The 18,538-nt window shown below is 37.4% G+C and overlaps 1 protein-coding gene across 1 annotated transcript in view; it reads left to right on the top strand.

Moving 5' to 3' along the window:
* Window positions 1–2,483, top strand: part of LOC136678782 (pappalysin-1-like) — an 82,869-nt gene extending 80,386 nt beyond the window's left edge. The window contains exon 22 of the mRNA XM_066656919.1: window positions 2,092–2,483. Within this exon, the coding sequence (XP_066513016.1) occupies window positions 2,092–2,196 (105 nt within the window). The 3' untranslated portion in view covers window positions 2,197–2,483. The remainder of the gene's footprint in view (window positions 1–2,091) is intronic.
* Window positions 2,484–18,538: the final 16,055 nt, after the last annotated feature.

Below are 18,538 nucleotides of genomic sequence, written 5' to 3'. Positions count from 1 at the left end.
ATTACAACTATGTATAATTATTGATCTTAGTTGTGTTGCTAATCCCAAACTTATTTTGCTCTATAATCCTTACACTATTAAATTGAGCTTTATTTGCCAGAAACCCAGGTTTAGATTTAACCATGTACACTAAACAAACTGACCTCCTTCTTATAAGAAGAAACAATTATATTGAAATAGAAAATTAAACTTTTTTCAGTGATTTAATAACTCGGTTTATTCATGACCATTATATTTTAGACCATCACAATGTTTGTACCATATCAATACAAACATTTAAAAATGTATAATTATGATGAATGGTACAGTAAGAGTTTGTTTATAGTTACACTTTCACAATTTTAGTTGAGATAAGATGAAAAGATTGAGATAGTTCCATAGATTTGGTAATTATTCCACCAATGTTATGTCTGAAAGATGAAAACTCACTACTGGCTCACAATGTTCCCATAGAGACTGTTGACAGAACGCACATATCCCTTGCATGTGATTGGTTGAGTAATGTCAACAGAGATAAGGCCAGTTGTTGTCAGAACATCCAGTGTCTATTGGGTGCAAAGAAGCCAGTGTCAGTGGAGAGACCCCCCCCCCATCCCACACACTCTGGTTAGTGTACATCTTACCGCCAGCACCGTTAAAGCTTGTGTTCGAGCTTGTCTCACTCTTGTGAAAAACATGATATTTATACTATCCAGATGTTGGGGTCCTGAGGACTAACAGAAAGAAGCCTACTTTTGTGTTACCTGACTTCAGCTTTCAAAGTAATTTCCTCTCATACAAACAACACTGCAGGTCAAACAACCCTTGAAATGGCTAGTAAGATTACATCCTTTGCATTCCAGGTCTTTTGTAAACATTTGTGTTGAAGAGTCTTTGTTTGGCATAGGTAATGCTTTTTACTTATTTACAGTGATATTCAAATATTTTGAGTTGACAAATGCACAATTTATGACACAGCACACGTTGGAACCAGTGTTTATAACCATATATGTAGGTCTGCATCTGATGTCATGTAGCTTTAGGAATGCTGTCTATTCCCAGTTATTTGCATCAGTGAGTATCCAGATATTTTTATTTGTTTAGATAGTTTATAGTAATTATGCCTTCAAAACAGACACTTGACACAGTGTGACTCTGAAATGGCTTCTAGTCAATGCATTGTAGAAAAGCCAGGCATTTTAAATATGCTTTTAGGCTACAAAAACATTTTTGCGCACACACATTCATGCTGGCTACAGCTGGAGAAGTGTTGGCGGTCTGTAATGAGGAGTATGGCTATGGGGGAAATGTTTTGAACCGGAGCTTGTGGGCATCATGAATGGAGTAGATTTATAGTTGGGAAAATCCCCCATGGTGTATGGGGACACCAGGAGGGAAGCCCTGAGTGTTTCTGTGTGTTTCACAGGGCAATGAGAGGCCAATCCACCCTCCACTAGCTCTCTAACACAAGAAAGCCCTTGTTCCTCTGCGCCCATACATACGCTCCCACTTTCCTTTTTTCACCTACACTCCAACACTGTCCTGCTGCCACCCTGCCATATCCAGTCCACACAGACCGGGTGCATGCAAACCAATGCATCAAGAAACAACACCCCACTAGACAATTCACACAGAAAATAATGCCTGACGTTATTTTCTGTGCCATGTGGTGGTGTTGAACTGAATTGTGCATGATATGCAGTATTTGGGTTTTAAAGACAAAAGGGACATGTAGTTTAAATTTAATTCTGTAACATTTATTATGACTGCATTCACTCAAATGTTTGCAATCATGAACTTGAGTTTGGTCTCTTATATAACTTCGCTGTTCATTGCAATTTCACATGAATTGAAAGGAATTAGTTTGGTATTCAATAAAGCTTGTACAAACGTACTGAATGTTCATTCTTAGGTACCATAAATAAATCGGTTTAGTTAAATTGTGGTGACATTTAAGACTTGATATATTACGCTATTTCTTAAAAAACAATCTGAACCCAACTGAATGTTTGTGAGTTCAAATATTTGCACACCCTCCCCATTTACTAACTCTGTGGAAATGGAAAGCTGTTTCACATGCAAGTCTTAACTTTGATGTTGGGTTTTTTCCAGGTGATCCCATTCCCCATGACCTGCGACACTCGAGAAGACTGCTCGTGTCGAGACCCAAACGCCCAGGAGAACAGCAAAGGACTCCGCCACCACACGCTGGGCTGAGAGCCACAGAATCCAGAGAGCACCTGACAGGGGATAATGACAAAAAAAAAAAAAAAAGAAAAGAAACACATTCCTCTCTCCATGCTGCTTACATCAGGGTCAATCCACTCACTGCTCCCTGACAAGTCAGCCACTGTGCCCTTGCTCCTTCATCCAACACCCACCCACCAGGGTATGCCACCGATCTAACAAACAACACACAGGGCTCAGATAGATATAAAAAATACAGCTCAGAAGTACAAACAAGAAATTATCATAGACATTGTTTATAGAGTCTGGACCGACCAGTTTTAATCTAGTCTTATGTTTCCTTTAATATGTATTTTTAAGTTACAACATGGCAAATTATGTACTGAAAGAGTGATGAAGAGGATGAACTATGTACTGATTAACTGAAGTATGCAGATGTGTGGAAAAATCAGTCTTAAATTTAATAATCATTATGACAAACAAAATGAGAGAATTGGAAATGTTGAGAGTCTACCTACTATTGTCGATTTCAGTACATAAAAATGATCATACCAGTTCCCATCTCTGCTAGCTCCTAGTGTTTGTTTTTAACTGCAGAAACGGTCTGACATGGCATAAGAAAAGGAAAGTATTGTTCTTCAGCTAAGACTACCTGAGCATTTTGACAAATGCTATTTAAGAACCAAGATAAGCACTCAGCTATTAGAAATATAGGAAACTGAAGATATTTTCCCATGGCCGATAGGAAGATGTCAGGGGTGCAGCTGATGTGTGAGTAAATCAGCAAAAAAAACTACATATAATCAAGGTGCATACACATTAACATGAAAAGTGTCATCTCAGAAGAGGCGATAATCTGGTCACTTACAACTCCAGCTGTGTGTGAGAGAAAGCAAGCAAGCGAAAGAATGATTGGGAAAAGGAGGAATGGAGAGGTAGAGAGGCAGAAAAAGAAAAGCTGGCTGTGAGAGATGTGTAAGAAGTTGTGTTAGCACAGCTGTTGCTGCTAGTTTTGCTGCTTCGGCCATGCAGCCAAAATCTCTCTGCAGACTGTGTTCTGTTGAGCAGGGTGCTGCATTCACAATCAACCTTCCAACTTACCTCTGGCCATAATGCAGCTATACAGAAGTAGTGACAGCATGTAAACTTGCTCACAAAAATACAGATAAGAAATTATACCATTTCCTTGCAAGAGATTAAAATCAAAACATGAAAGTCTACATTTAATAATAACATATATATATATATATATATATATATATATATATATATATATATATATATATATATATATATATATATATAATACATTACTGTGCAAATATCAAAGACCCCCTACTTTATTTATTAATTTCCAGTCAAAAAGATCAGTGAGCCACATTACCATCTGGAAATAAAAAGAAAACATAAATTTTATCAGGCCATTATTAAGAGGCCTAACAACTAAATATATTACAACATATATTTCTGTGGTGTGTCCAAACTTTGCCTTTATTATAGCTTATTTTCCAGAGATAAGCTTTTAGTTGTAAAAGAAATCTGGAGGGATATTTGTCCACACCTCCAAAATTTACATTTTGCAAGATTTCAATTTTAGAAATCTCTTTATATATTTTGCTTCTTGCGAAGCAATCCCAAACACATTCAATAATGTTGAGGATGTGCTTGGGGACAGCCAGTCCATTGTTTTGAGAACACCAGATTCTTCTTTTACATGCAACAAGCTACACATATTTCCAGAACCATAGTCCTAAGTTTGCCTTGAGTACAGTTATCTAATGGCATTCTGTCAGCTCTGCATGGTTGTTAGGAGTCCCATTGAATTGGTTTGGAAACACAATTTTTTTTGACTGGAAATTAAGAGTTTACTATGCTAATCACAGATATCCACAATTATCAACAGTTCCTCAGAAGTAAATATGGTTCTAAACAGTAGCATACTGAAAGCATGTATATGATCTTACAAGTGAATGAGTAACATGTTCTCTATTCACCAGACTTTCCTAGTTATGTAAATCAATATTGCATTACTGATCCGTTGAAAGAGAGCAGTTCATTTCCAGTTGTGTTAAATCCATAAAAAATTGTGACATTAAGAATGTAATCTGGAATTCATAGTTACGAAATATAGAGAATAAAAACCTTTGTATTATAAAGGACCTTATCCATACACAACAAATTAGTAAACACATACATGTAACACTTTTTAGTGAATACCTCAAAGAAGTGTCAAAATAACAGCATTTTTCAGCCATCCTGAAATTGTTTTTATACGGATTTCTCAATTGTCAGTATCAAAGTTTTCTGATATACAGCATTCTGAGGCGAATTTGAAATATTCTCCCTCATTTCAGTACCATGTTATCAGAAATATAGAGCTATGTTCAAAACGGTGCCCTTCCACTACATAGTGCGATCTTGTGGTGTTCCGCCATTTTTTTGTGGTGTCCAAAAACGTAAGGAATATTCAGTGCACTATAACAATCTCAAAATGCACAATTAGCTGTGTACATGATCTACTTAGACATAAACAGAATACCCACAATGCGTTGGACTTGACACATTCCAATGCAAATTCCCACAATGTTTTTCTATTGTTTATGCAATGCAATATAAAGCCATACAGTAATGAGCTTAAGTCGTATAAGGTACTGTCTAAATCAACAAGGTATTGATAGTGACCTAAAATAGTCCATAATAAAGTGATCCAACTTTTAAAATGTAGGAAACCATAAATAGGGCACAGTTTGGGACACATCTCACTAGATTTAAAGGAATGGTTTGGCAAATCAAAGTTACACATTTTTCTGCTTTCCCCAGGATACAGCTGATCAGCTGGTGTGGGTTTGATCTAAACTGTACTTCTTAGGTTCTGGAGCTGCAAATCTGATGATTAAAAGTCCATAATTAATACATTATCAATGGTTTGTCAAACTTCAGATCTTCCTTAATGTCTCACAGAATTGCGATCGTGGTTTATAACACAGTATTCATTACTACAAAAATCAACACATTTACAGGGTAGATAAAGGGTATTGTCAAATTCTGAGTCCTCTTTGTGTGAACATATGAATTGCATAGATAACTTTTGTGATTTCTGTGGCTTTTTCTTATAAGTAACTCTTGACTAAATTACAAACAACAGAAATCCCAAATGTAATAGAGGGTCTTGTCCAAAAACTTTTGTGTAGTTCACACTGGGGTTTTGAATCCTTAATGAAGGCTTGAATACAGTTTGAGAGATTTGAGAAAAGTTTTAAAGTTGTAAAATGTTAGCATCACAACTCCAGCCTTAAACTAAAAAAGCGGAAATGTGTGTAAATTTGATTCCTCAATGAACCAAGGCATTAATAGTTCTGATTATTCTGATTACTCTGGTAGTTGACATCTGAATTATCACAAATAATACTATCGCATGAGCTCATGTGCGTTTATTCAGTTGTATGCAAATGTCAAATGGTCCAATGATGATTCATTGATTTTCGAAATGAAAATGAGTGCTTTCCTTCTACAGAGAACAAACTTTTGCACATTTTAATGCAAATTACTGTTTATTTGATAAATTTAACATATTGAAAAAAAGGCTATTTAAATAACATTCTGTGCAAAGGTTATGTCACATTTTATATTTAACATTGATTTTTAAAAGGAATTTATATTTACAAAAAAAAATGCATGTTTAAATGTTTCCTCTGCAGATGGTATGTTCTCTTATTTTCATTTAGGAAATCTGACTGGGGGTGTTCAGACTTGTGCATATGATTGTAGACACCAGTATTCATATTCATGCTTGTCAGGTGCTGCAAGAAAGGCTTAGAGACATTTACACATTTATCTAAGTCCTTCACAGTGTCCATGAACTGACAGACACATACACTCACACACTCACTTACGCACACTGTGGCGTCCTCTTGTGCATCTGTTACTGATAATGTGGGAACAGCACTAGATGTTGAAACGTAGTCATGGAAATGCAGGACTGCACATTCAGCAGAAACAGAGGTTGCGCTAGTTCACCAAACCATTTGTAAAAAAAATGTTCTGTGGCATTGGGAAGATAGATGAGATTCAATGGATTATGTAGATTCTTTTATCATGTCTTTATATCTGGAGGTGTACTCAAACTATAGCTCTATAAATCAGTATTTTTTATCATCGACCTCAGTTACTGCACTCGTCTTTGTAAAGTTGTATGTCGATAAATTAAAATAATAAAAAACAGATTTTAGAAAAGAATACAAAAAAGTTTACCATACAAATGCTGCTATGGTCAGACAGGTAATCGTACTTGTTACATTAATTATTGTCACCATTGTGTATCATTATGTATCTAAACCTGTTTTTGATTTCTTTCCCCTTTTGGTACATCATTTTTAGCACCTAAATATTTAGGTAGGTAAACAGAAAAAGAAAAAAGTAAAAAAAAAAAAGTAAATGCATACGCTCAGAAAAAACCCAAATACACTCACAATACAGCTTTCATTCTTGGCTATCCAAAGCAAAGGCCTGAACCCAGTAGAAGAAGCATGGCAATAAATAGAGTGAAAAGCCAGTCGTAGGTACAGCAGTAGACTAATGGGTTTGTTGTTTGCATTCAATTGTAGATCTGTGCTCAAAGTTTTGTTTCTGTTTTTATTGTGATATTTAGTCTTTATAAATGTCTTTCTTCTCAGTGTTAAACTGTATGCTATTGTATGTAATAATAAATACAGAAATACTGCTGCTTTATTTCAAGTATCACTTGGAGAGAGTGCCTAGAACAAATGCCAGTACATGTGCAATTTCATGACAGCAGTATCGAAGCCGGATTCAAAGAAAGAAAGAAAGAAAGAAAAAGACTGCTTTTGAGCTTTCTTTGCATATGTTTTCTTTTATTTTCTGTAAAGGCTCAGAAAAACCTCAGTATACTCAAATGTCCACAAATGCTACCATAGCCCTGTTTATTTTCTTAAGCCATGAAAAACGCCATTGAAACAAGTGAAGTCTAATACAGATGTTTGAATATAGAACATATTCTACTGTAAACTCAACGGGATCCTTTTGCTGTACCTCATGCCTGTAATGTTTGCTGCTTACTTATTCAGTATTTTAGTAATTTAAGTCTCTTAGCAATATCCAATGGTGTAAATAATAGAATTATTTATTAAGAATGTTGGTTTTTTTTATTTATATTTACAGTTTTCATCTAAGTTATTTTTGTATGTTTCCTATGTAAACATTACATTGTGATTGAAAGTTTTGTTTTTGTTTTTTGGATTTGCTTTTTTCCTCTCCCTTTCTGTCCATTCATCTTATTCAGTTAGAAAGTACAGGTCTAACCTTACTGCAAACAAGCTGAAGGAATGACCCTTTTTCTTGGCCAAGCTCGCATCAGTAATAAGCGATCCTACTCTGTAAGGGCAGTGTTATAGAAATGTCAAACGGAGAAAAGCTGTACAAAGATCCCCTTTGCTCTATTGAATTCCACCCCTGTTTTAAATTCCATACATGTGTATATTCAGTTTCGGGGGGAAATGGCTGGGGAACATCTATTTCCTACGTGTGTATTTGTGGATCCACTTTGAAAAGGTCAGGGACCGAAGGCGCTCACGTGGTTTAAGGTAAACAGCTGAATACGTGAGAAAAGCACAGGGAGTTTGTGGTGGATTAGCTGCTGATGTTTGGCTTATAGGAAACTACTTGTGCAGCATTCTGCTGAAAGGAATAAACAGCTTCAGTACATTCAGCTTCAGTTTAACAAGGCTCACACTCATTTATGTGCTCGAGCATATTTTGAATACAGAAACTATGTCTGTGATTGGCCTGTCCAGGCTCTGCCCACAAATGCTTTCTTTTGTAGTGACTGTTGTGAGTTTGGACAATGGCAAAATTCCAATTAACACTAAAGAGATTCTAGTGCACTGACTCATTAATTTATACCTTGAGTTACATTATATTTTGACAGTATCAAAGCCACAACAGTCCTAGTAACGTTTAAATAGAATCCTGCATCTTAATCCTGATTATATACCTGCATTTTCAACAAAGTGGCCTCAGATTTAAGTAGTAAATGAAATCTCTTTAACTGACTCGCATTTTGTTACTAAGAAAACAGAATCTGAAAGTGCCAAAAACTCCATATTTTATGGTTTACTTTTTTTAATCGCACTTTTACAGACAAACGTGTAAAAGGACAGTAAAACACTTCATTGTGGACAGATGAAAAGCTGCTGTGTGTCCAGCGTGGCCCTGCAGATCATGGTGCAGAAGGTTAGATTTGTACTTGTATAACCCATAAGCACTGGTCTCCGGAAGCACTGGTTACATTTAAAGAACCCACTTTACTCTGACTACGCATGCAATGCACTGGTTTGGGCACTTACCACCATTCTGTTTCTCTGTAATTTGCTGTTGTCAACCTATTGTCAGTTCTCCATTGGGATACATCATGTATTTTTGTTTGTTTGATTTTGTATTTCTATGTTTTCCTGTTTTATTTTCTTTTCACATAAAAGACAACTGGTGTACTGTATATTTTCATAAACTCCTCGAGCATTATTAATAGTAAGGACATTGACATTATTTTTCCTGATATGTATTATTTAGACAATAAACACTGGTTAAGTAAACATCATTAATAATGTGTTTTCATTAATCACGATGGGTACATGTACAATTGGACACTCCAACTCCAATTGTGCTTGTTACCACTACTGTACCAGTTAAACATGGTTTATCCTCCATTACATAAACAAGCAGTTTTAGTTACTATGCCTTTAAGACTGATGCATATAAATGATCTCTTTATCTGTTGCCCTTTATTCAAAAAGCCATCTAGATTCCTAAATCACAACTGGACGGTGCTAATTATGTTGGGTTTTGTTCTATCAGAAAACAGTAGTTTCAAATTTGGCAAATTTTGTTGCAGTTTGTGTTCCATGTACGCCCAGTTTGAACCCGTGGTTACATTGTGAAACTTTAATGACATGTTCATACTACATCAAACACATTCATTTTACATAACATGGATGTTTTAAGGGATTAAACACGGAAAAACCTGGCATGTGCCACAAGTTATTGGCCTCCCACTTGTTCTTTCGGAGTCAGTCCAGTACAAGTTCAATGTTGGTCACCACCAACCCACTGGCCTTAGATTCTACCCATGCTCATCCAGCTGTAAGATCTGTAGGACAATCTAGCTTTAATCAATCAGCAATGTGTGACACTGCATGGCAGAACCATCTCCAGACCAATCCCCCTCTCTAGGTCTTTCCTTTGACCCTAATAATCTGTAGCCTGTGGCACTGTAACTCTTTGGATTCTGTAGTAGCCTGCCACTGCAGCGCTGGACAGAAGCAGAATGATTGGAGCAGAGTGCGAAGGCCGCTGCTGGAGAATTGAGGGAATGCTAATGCTGTAATTACTGCAAACCCAGTGCATAGTCTTGATTGGAAGGAATCTCCAGAGCTAAAGCCACCAGCTGTTTGTACTTATCTGGGGGCCAAGAGAAGGATTTGGGCCAAGAATGACACCAAGTGCGTGTGATAAGCTCGCTTTGCTCTGCCTGTTGAGCCCCGCATCAACTCCACACACAGTGTGTGGAAATGTAGTGAAGAGATGGAGAACAACCAGCCTGACACTGTGAGGGCTTGTTTTTTCTCTTTAAATTCAATACTCTTCACTGAAACTGGTTCAAAGCATTAAATTCCAAATGTGCATCATGGGCACAAACAGATCCTGTTGTGTTATGCTAAAGGTGTACAAGGAAAGGTTCTGAATAGATTACTATTATTGTAGCTGAGTGCTGAGTACAGAGAGTGAGAGAGACTATATTGTAGAGTCAGGGAAATGCTACATGATGGCACGATGCTGGTGTAAAATAAATATTACACTTACCACAAAAATAACTACACAAATACCACATTTTAGGCTTAAATTTATCAAGAATCTTACCTGACTTTGTTTTGAAGGCTCTTCCAGCCAAACTGCTTCAGTGCAGCCAAGACCAATGAAAGTGGAAGTGGAGAAATTTTACAACGTATAATAAACCATAATTACTATAAATATTTAGTAGATTCAGACTTAGATTCTTTGCCCCTCTTTATCCCCTAAGAAAAACTGGTCTGGACTTGCTACTGAATGACATTCACATAGACTTTACCACAGCATTTGGAGTGACAAACTGGCTCTATATGAGCATGAAAGTGAATTCTACACAGAGCTGGAATTACACTCATGTGAAAACACATCCGCTCTGTACTGGACATTGTCAGTAAACACATTTGGCTCATCCACCGTGACCAAGTATGTTTGTGTCTGCCTGCAATCAGAGGCCCCTCCACTTTTAAATAAGGAAGTCAAATTGGCTTAAGGGAGAGAAGTGTGGCTTTGTGGCTTCAAGAGCAGCTGATTCAGGTCCAGCAGCTCGAGGTCACAGTGAGGCCCGGCAAGCTCTGGAGGACGTCTGTGCCCTGTGCGGGTGTCCCTCTTCCAGTGAGGGATTTTCCCGTCTTCTTCAAGGAAAGGAAAAACTGAAGAACAAATCCATTTTGGAAATGCACTTGACCTCAGGCGATGGTGGTGAACCATTACACCAAGTAGTGGAGCTTGTTATTTTTCAGTGCTATTCTGGGAGAATAAATACGGACAGGAACCGCTGAGAACCCAAAGGGCAGCAGTCAGTGTGAAAATACACGCATAGCATTCACTGTAAACAACAGGAATAACAAAGTCGGAGATTAAGGCCACTCCAGGCCCATCGTGGCCCAAATAATCTCAGCTTAAATACATTTTGCACTTTATTCTTGAAATGTAATATAACTGTGCCATTTTAACTAGCAATGAACGTAAATGTGTTATTTTAACAAATGAAGGAGGTCATTGTGAGGTCTGGAAGCAATAGGAGCTTGAAAATATTTACAGAATGTTAACAAAGCATGCATTTCAACTTAGTATTTGCTTAAAATCACATCATGGAGTTTTACAACATAATGAATCATACATATTTGTATATGGTTTGCCTTGCTATTCTTTATATCATGTGAAAACTGTGGTGGCACTTCACAGATTATTTAATAAATGAGTAGTAATAGAGTACTTTTTTCAGCTGATAAAATGTGTACTTACTGATCTGTGCTGTACCCAAACTTTTGCTTAACCAAATCTCCTGCATATTTTCTTTGGTTTTATCCTCTACGCTGACTACACACTCCACCAACTACCCACACCTAGTTTAAAGAACTACTATTGTTACCTGATGTGAGATACAGTAACAGAGAGGTGAGATGAAAAGAGGTGTTTGTATTTTAAAGCTCTAACACAGTGTAGCAAACTGTGGTCTAATTGAGGGCAGCCATGGATTAGAGAAGCAGGCTGGGGACCAGAAGATCTCCTGTTCGATCCCCATGACGTGCAGGAAAGCTGGGGGTTGGGGGAGTTAAGGAATAGCACAGTCTCTTTTCTCAAACCACAGCTGAAGTGCCCTTGAGCAAGGCACCTTATCGCCAACTGCTACCCAGGTCCTGGGATGGTTCTTGGTATAACTGTGTATGCTGCCCCTAGTGCATTAGTGAGTGTGTGTTTTCACTCCCATGAATGGGTTAAACACAAACATTTCATTGCATGTAATACAATGATAAATAAATGCATGTTTATGTTTACATTTTAACTGTCTGTACATCATTTAGTAACTTATTTCAAAGATTTAGGGCTTTCCAGTGCCTAGCTTGACTCAAAACATCTCAAAACACTACACAAGCCAATGATATTCAAAGATGGTTGAAAAATGTGTAAGTGTAATAGAGACAAAGACAAATCAAAACAACAAAACTAATTTCTCCACTTGTTGATAAAGTTATTTCAAACTATTCAAAACAATTTTTTGCCTTTACTGGATGACAATTACCAGATAAACTTAGACTTGCATGTTTTAATGCGTCACTAAATAATGGGATGAAAGAATTGAACTGAATTTCTGTTTTTGGTCTTCGCTTGGCAACACTGATTTTTTAATGTATAACTGCTCATTCGGTGCTAAAGAAATAATCTGTGTGTAACGATCAGGCGCAGTAATGACCCACAAAATTAAAAGAATCCCAATAGGAAAGAAATCTAGCGAAGATTAGGCCCCATTTTTCTCTCTTCGTGTAGAAAATGTTTTTTTGTGTGTGGTACAGAATGTACCCAAGCTCTATATGTGAGATTTTTATGGGTCTGTGCTGACACCCACAAAATTCACTGCTGCTGAGAAAGAGCTGCAGTGCGTAGCAGGATGGCAACAAGGATTCCAGAGGATTGGGTTACTCTCCAAAATTCTCCTGGCTTGCAATCAAGACGCGGGGCCATTATCCCTGCGTAGATGCCTAAATAGTGTGTTCTTCCCATATAATTTCAGCATTAAGCTTAAAGCAAAAACATGAACTTGCAGCTCGTATTTTTCCTATACTACGACCACCTCATCACTCCTCACTCTTCTCGCTCTGCCGTACAAACTGGCCAACACAGGAAAGCCTTTAAGCATTCTCATGAAATTTCAATTTCAGCTTTCATTGAGATGAACTGGCAAGTTATGTTTGTTATTAGGGAAGATTTTGACTGATGTCTTTGAGGTCGTGAAATCAGAAAACAATACAGTATATAAATGTATGCCATCTGTATTAAGTGTTCTGTTTTTGCTTTAGTATTACATGTCCCAGCTACTTTTACCATGTTACTCTACACTGTGTACTTTATAAAGTCAGGAGTTTGTAGACCACTCCTTTAATGAGTGATTTCCTCTTATGTTCAGCTTTGCAAATGTGACAGAGGCGTTCATCTCTCCATGTGCACATCTCCATAGAACAGCACTGCCACTAGAAAGGGACACCTTATAGCAGCTGTACATAAGTCTAAGGTCAGCATCCTCAATGCAAAAAACATCAGCTAAAGGGGTACAAAGTCGTACAGTGAAACATCTTTCTCTGAATCAGTGGAGCTCCTTCCAGATAATTTATAATAATGATGACAAGAGATAATCATCCAACACCATCACCTCACAAACATTTGGCCATATTATGTCCTTTATACAGAGTTCACAAAATCAGTATCAAGTGTTGACTGATGTAAAAATCACATACCCTATTTTATACTTGATCACAAACTCACATATTCACTCACACACTCACAGAGTCAACCCACCTACCAACTGGAGCACCTGGAATAAATTCACGCAGACCCAGGTAGAACTCCTCAGAGACAGTGACTGTAGCGCCACTGTACCATCCTGATCTCACTTTATAATGTTCATAAAAATAACATTCCCTTTCATTAACATCATTATAAACCTTTACAATTATGAATACAGAACCATGGCAGAGCACCTTAAATTAAGGCCTCACTTTTATTTATTAATGAGACGGCAAAAAATGTTTAGGCCATTAAATTTTACAACAGTGTTTTGTCTCGCAGTCAGATGTCGTAAAAATTATCGCTCTGACTGCAAAGAGCCTTGATTCTAACAGAGGCATCTGGATTTAGGTCCTTTTACACTGCAAAATAATTTCTCTTCCAATAAAAAACAAAATGGAATTTTTAATGCATACTGAGTACACACTACCTGCCAACTATGAAGTTGCTCAACCAACTAAATTGTGGCTAAATAACACACACACACAAAAAATGATGTCATATTGGAAGGAGAAGAGAGAAGTATTATGGAATAGGCGGTTGAAGGTTCTGACATTTTTTTGCTATACTTCACTGAAGAACAATCCCAAGTGGGAAAGCAGTAAGCTAGCAAAAAAGAGGGATGTCTTAAGGTCATACTAAAGGGCTTTCAAGTCTCCATTTAATAGCTGAAGTGTCTGAAGCTGGTGTCGGTAGCTGTTCTATGGAGAGGCTGTGGTACATATTGCTTCATAAAGGTGATTGCAGGAGCTGTATGTTTTGGTGCCGTACAGTCAGAGTAAATCAGCAAACCTCGTAAATCAAGGTGGAAAATTCCATAGTTTAGATTACAAACACTAAGATAATAGTTCCTCTCAAGGAGCCCAACTCACAGGACCAAGACACAGTAGCAAATGTGTTTTCATTCTCTGGTTTCCTACTACAGCAGATATGCATTGTTGATATTTTTTAAATAGCCGTTTCTTTTGGAATTAAATGAAAGAATTATAGTGTCTATTCAGCTGTGTCTGTTTCATAAAGGATAAAGAGAGGCTGAAAATGTTATTTACAAATCTGTATATATACATATCAACATAAATATCATAAATTATATCATGAGAAGGCCTTTAAAAGACCTATACACTAAAATAGATGTAAGATATGTGTTTTTTTCCTCTTGAAATTAATCTTCATAAAGGTATTTTTACTATAGGGATCAGCATGTGGACCTGACATATGTAAATCAGGTAAATGCACTGCAATTTCATCCAGTGTGTGTGTGTGTGTGTGTTCCTCTAAATGAGAGGAAGTATAGCACTTGGCAGCTTTGTTTCCCCAGGTTTTCATGGCTAGTCTGCTTGGCCACAGTCCATTTCTCTAAACACTGACAATAGTGCTACTTGCCAAAGAGTCTCTTGGGTACGGTTCAACTTGTCCCCTTATCTGCACCATGACATCACAAGAATGGAAAAAAGTGGCAGTGGAGAACAGCAGCCCACTGCTTCATCCACTACTCAGCTGGGCTAGTGACCAGAAAAGGAGTGGTCGACTCAAGGCAGTTTCTGGGCCTTGGGGTCAGGACCAGTGCAGTGAAAGCTTTGAGAACTCACGCACTGTCAACATGAGACAAGCAACACACAGCTGTTTAGAATTAGCCAGGAATTTTGTTGAAGTGGGGGTTTGAGATTTTGTTAAGGTGGGGGTGTTGTGGAAGTTGGTGATCTTTTGTTTTGTTTGTCAGTGAAAACCCAAAAGCCTGCATCAGGTGAACACTCTATGACATGGGCATTAAAGGTCAGTGCTATGAGGGTTTGGTTTCTTGGGTTTTGAACATTTCTGGACAGAAGGCAATGCTAAGGAGTGCGGTGTTATGTTTGATAATTAAAAAACATCACACAATTCCCACAAAGACTTGGATGACCCTGTAGTACCGTGATAATATTGTGTCCACTTGTGTCTAAAGGATGGACAATCTGTAGATCTTATATTATCAATGTAATATTACTAGTTTCACTCTCTGAGATCATTTGGCATCTAAACATTGCAAGATGAATGGACACAGATACAATGAATAATATTTTAATAAAAACCTTGTTACATTAACATTTGTTAAAATTAACGTTTTGTCTGTTCCATAAAGTTACATTTCTGAGGTATGAGGATTTTTACACAGGTAAAAGACCCATATGAACGGGCAAAATTAGTCTTTTCTAATGATATAGTTTGATGTAGTATGTACATTGTTTTTAAATATTTCTTTTATCACAGGGTTTTCCAAAATGAATGGCTGAGCTATCACCCTGAATCAAACTAGTGATCTCCTACATGATAGGGCCAAAACACTGGCACACTCTGTACCACTTAGGGGACCCTGTATGTAAGTTTAAATTTGAAAATACTCACTGCTATACAGTCTACATCAGTTTAGCCCAAACCCATTCATTTTATATTTATGAAGTGTGTTACCATCCAGACTGCATTTAAAACAAGAGGGGGCCTTTTTTTTAATTCAACAATAATATCATTTTATAATCAACCTTAACATTTTACATTAAGGCTTAAAAGAACACTGAGAGAGACAGACTGTTTAAACACAAAAGATATAGAGAGGTTAGAACATTGTTGGTTTATAAACCTTTTATAATGTAATAAATTGACCTGAGGGGAATAACTACCCTTCCAAAAAAAAAAAAAACAAATAGGAATAATCTTCGTAATGTCGTGATGTATTATTATCCTGAAGTGACCCCTATTCCTCCACACATATTCTGGCAAGTCCTTGTGAATATGAACAATTAGTCAGAACTAGGCCAGGAGGCAGGGTGATTCTAAATAGTCCTAGCCCAGGGGCTGCAGTAATGCAGAGGTAAACCAGAGGGGAAAAAACTCAAGCCACAGTCACAACAAACAACGTCTCTGCAGCGCACTCAGCTTATAGATGACCTTACTCCAGCAGGCCAGCAGGCTCGCTTGGACCGAGGGGTTGCTTTTACAAAACCACTACCTTAAACCACCGCTGTTAATCTTTTTTCTTTTTTTTTTTCCAAACACACACTGCGGCATAGATCATTAGCATCTGTTTTCCTTGGACGCATTTGGAGACCAAGGTGGGAGACACTGGCACACTGAGGTTAAGCTGACTGTAATTGTCCAGATTTTTCTAATCAGCCTGTGGCACTGTTTTTGAAGGAGGACTGAACTAAAGCATACTTTGAGGCGAATGATGCAAAATGAAAACTTTTGGAGGATTTCAAGCGTTGGCAGAAGGACTGCAGAGTGGGGTTATTTACAGTGGGAAAAGGAAAGGCCTAATTTGAAACATCTGAGGCCGCAAAAGAGAGGTGGGCACCGGAGGGAGCAGTAGGATAGTGCCTCATGCACAAAATGAGGAAGGGGCCACATCATTATAACAGAGGTCTGGAAATTGTTCTGATATGCTTTCAATTATATAAAACATCCCAGTGGCCTTTTTTTTTGTAGAATTTACTGAATGTTAAGACATGGCCTTAGGCCTTCGGGACCACTAGCTTATAGAATTTGACAATTATTTTACATAAATGAACATTTTTTTATTACAAAGTCCATTGACCAAGTGCTAATCAACTTTGCCTATTTTACTTGCACTAAAAATGGCAGACAGACCTTTAATTACATATTTTGTAACATTATATGTGTGTGTTTGTGTGTATATTGCTTATTATGTCATTCTCTTCATTATGCAAGGGTTTTATTAAGTGAATAGAACCTGACAGGTGACTTGCGTAGGTTATTTAATTGGCAGATGAAGGTGTAATGATCTATTATGTGACATTAACAATGAATTCAGAATGTACTCAGCTTCTGCATTCTACATGATATTGTATGGAACCCCTAGACTAAGTTGCAGGATCACCTCAGCATGCCATATTGATCAAGCTCCCGCCAAAGTGCTGCAATGATGAACACATCAGTAATGCAGTGCTAAAAAGTCTGTGACTTTTCATAGGAATGGTCATGCCTGGGAAAACAGTGCTTCTTTGCTGTGTTTCGGAAAGAGTGGATATTCATTCCTCTAACATCCCATGTGTGAATGGACTAGCTGCCTTAAGAATACTCAAACCTTCCAAGCTGTCTACGTAAACTACAGATGTCAGTAAATTGGCCTTGACTGTGTAAGAGTGAAGCAGTGGAAAGATGAAACTGAGAACACATACACTAGCTCAGGAAGAACTGCAATTCATGTGCGTATATGACATTATGACAGAGGGGTGCGATGGGGTGCATGTTAGAAAAAGAGAGATACTGTGCCTTTAAGAGATGGAGAAAGCTGGCTCTGTGCCCATTCTCCAATCTGCTGATGATGAGGCGAGGAAGGAGCCAGGAGCCATTTTTAGCGATGAGGTCATCCTTTATGGCTGAAAAAGAAAAAAAAAAAAAAAAAAAAGAAAAAGATAAAGAAAAGCAGCCATAGAAAGTGCAGTGGCTGTCAATGTCTGATGCTATCAGCCAGGACCTCCTATCTGCTCCTAAATGTCTGGATGAACTATATATATATATATATATCCTGTTAATGCTTTGGGCAAGATATTTCTGTATTAAGTTAATGGAGCACTTGATTGATGTTGTCACTGGTGCAACAGGTTCTTTAATGGGTCCATTACAATACCACATAGACTGCAGTTGCATATTGAAGGTTTTGGACATAGACGCCATTCATAATTTTACATAAAAGCATGCATTTGTTTATACAATGGCCACATATTTGCATTCCTAATTTTACTAAAATATATGTAATGGCTTGCAATTCTCATTGAATGGCTTGCATACTGATTAGACTTATTTAGCTCTATGTAAAATCCTGGAGTAAATCAGTTAATATTTCTAACTCAGAAGAAAGAAAAGTTCAGAGCTCAGTGAGTCCAGTGGAGTTAAGCTTGCATGTTTGACCTCATATACCCTTACAACTGAACACACACACACACACACACAAAGCACTGCCCTCCCATCCCTCAAATGATTTTCCTAAATATAGACTGTCCAGCCAGCACAGCTGTGCTAAAGAAGAATGCAATGGTTATAGCACCATCTATAGGGATACATACAGGGACAAGGACAAATACTTCTTTAAATATCAGTACAAGATAACATATTCAATTATGATTAACAATATGGGGATAAATACCACATGAAAACAAACAACTGCAATATGGCTCATTTATAGCACATATATTTCTATTATTAAAGAATTTCTGCTAATATTATTTGTTGTTAA

This window comes from Hoplias malabaricus, chromosome Y, assembly GCF_029633855.1.
Source record: "Hoplias malabaricus isolate fHopMal1 chromosome Y, fHopMal1.hap1, whole genome shotgun sequence".
NCBI lineage: Eukaryota > Metazoa > Chordata > Actinopteri > Characiformes > Erythrinidae > Hoplias > Hoplias malabaricus.
Note: the sequence above shows the minus strand (reverse complement) of the source record. Positions and strands in the feature narration are given on the sequence as shown.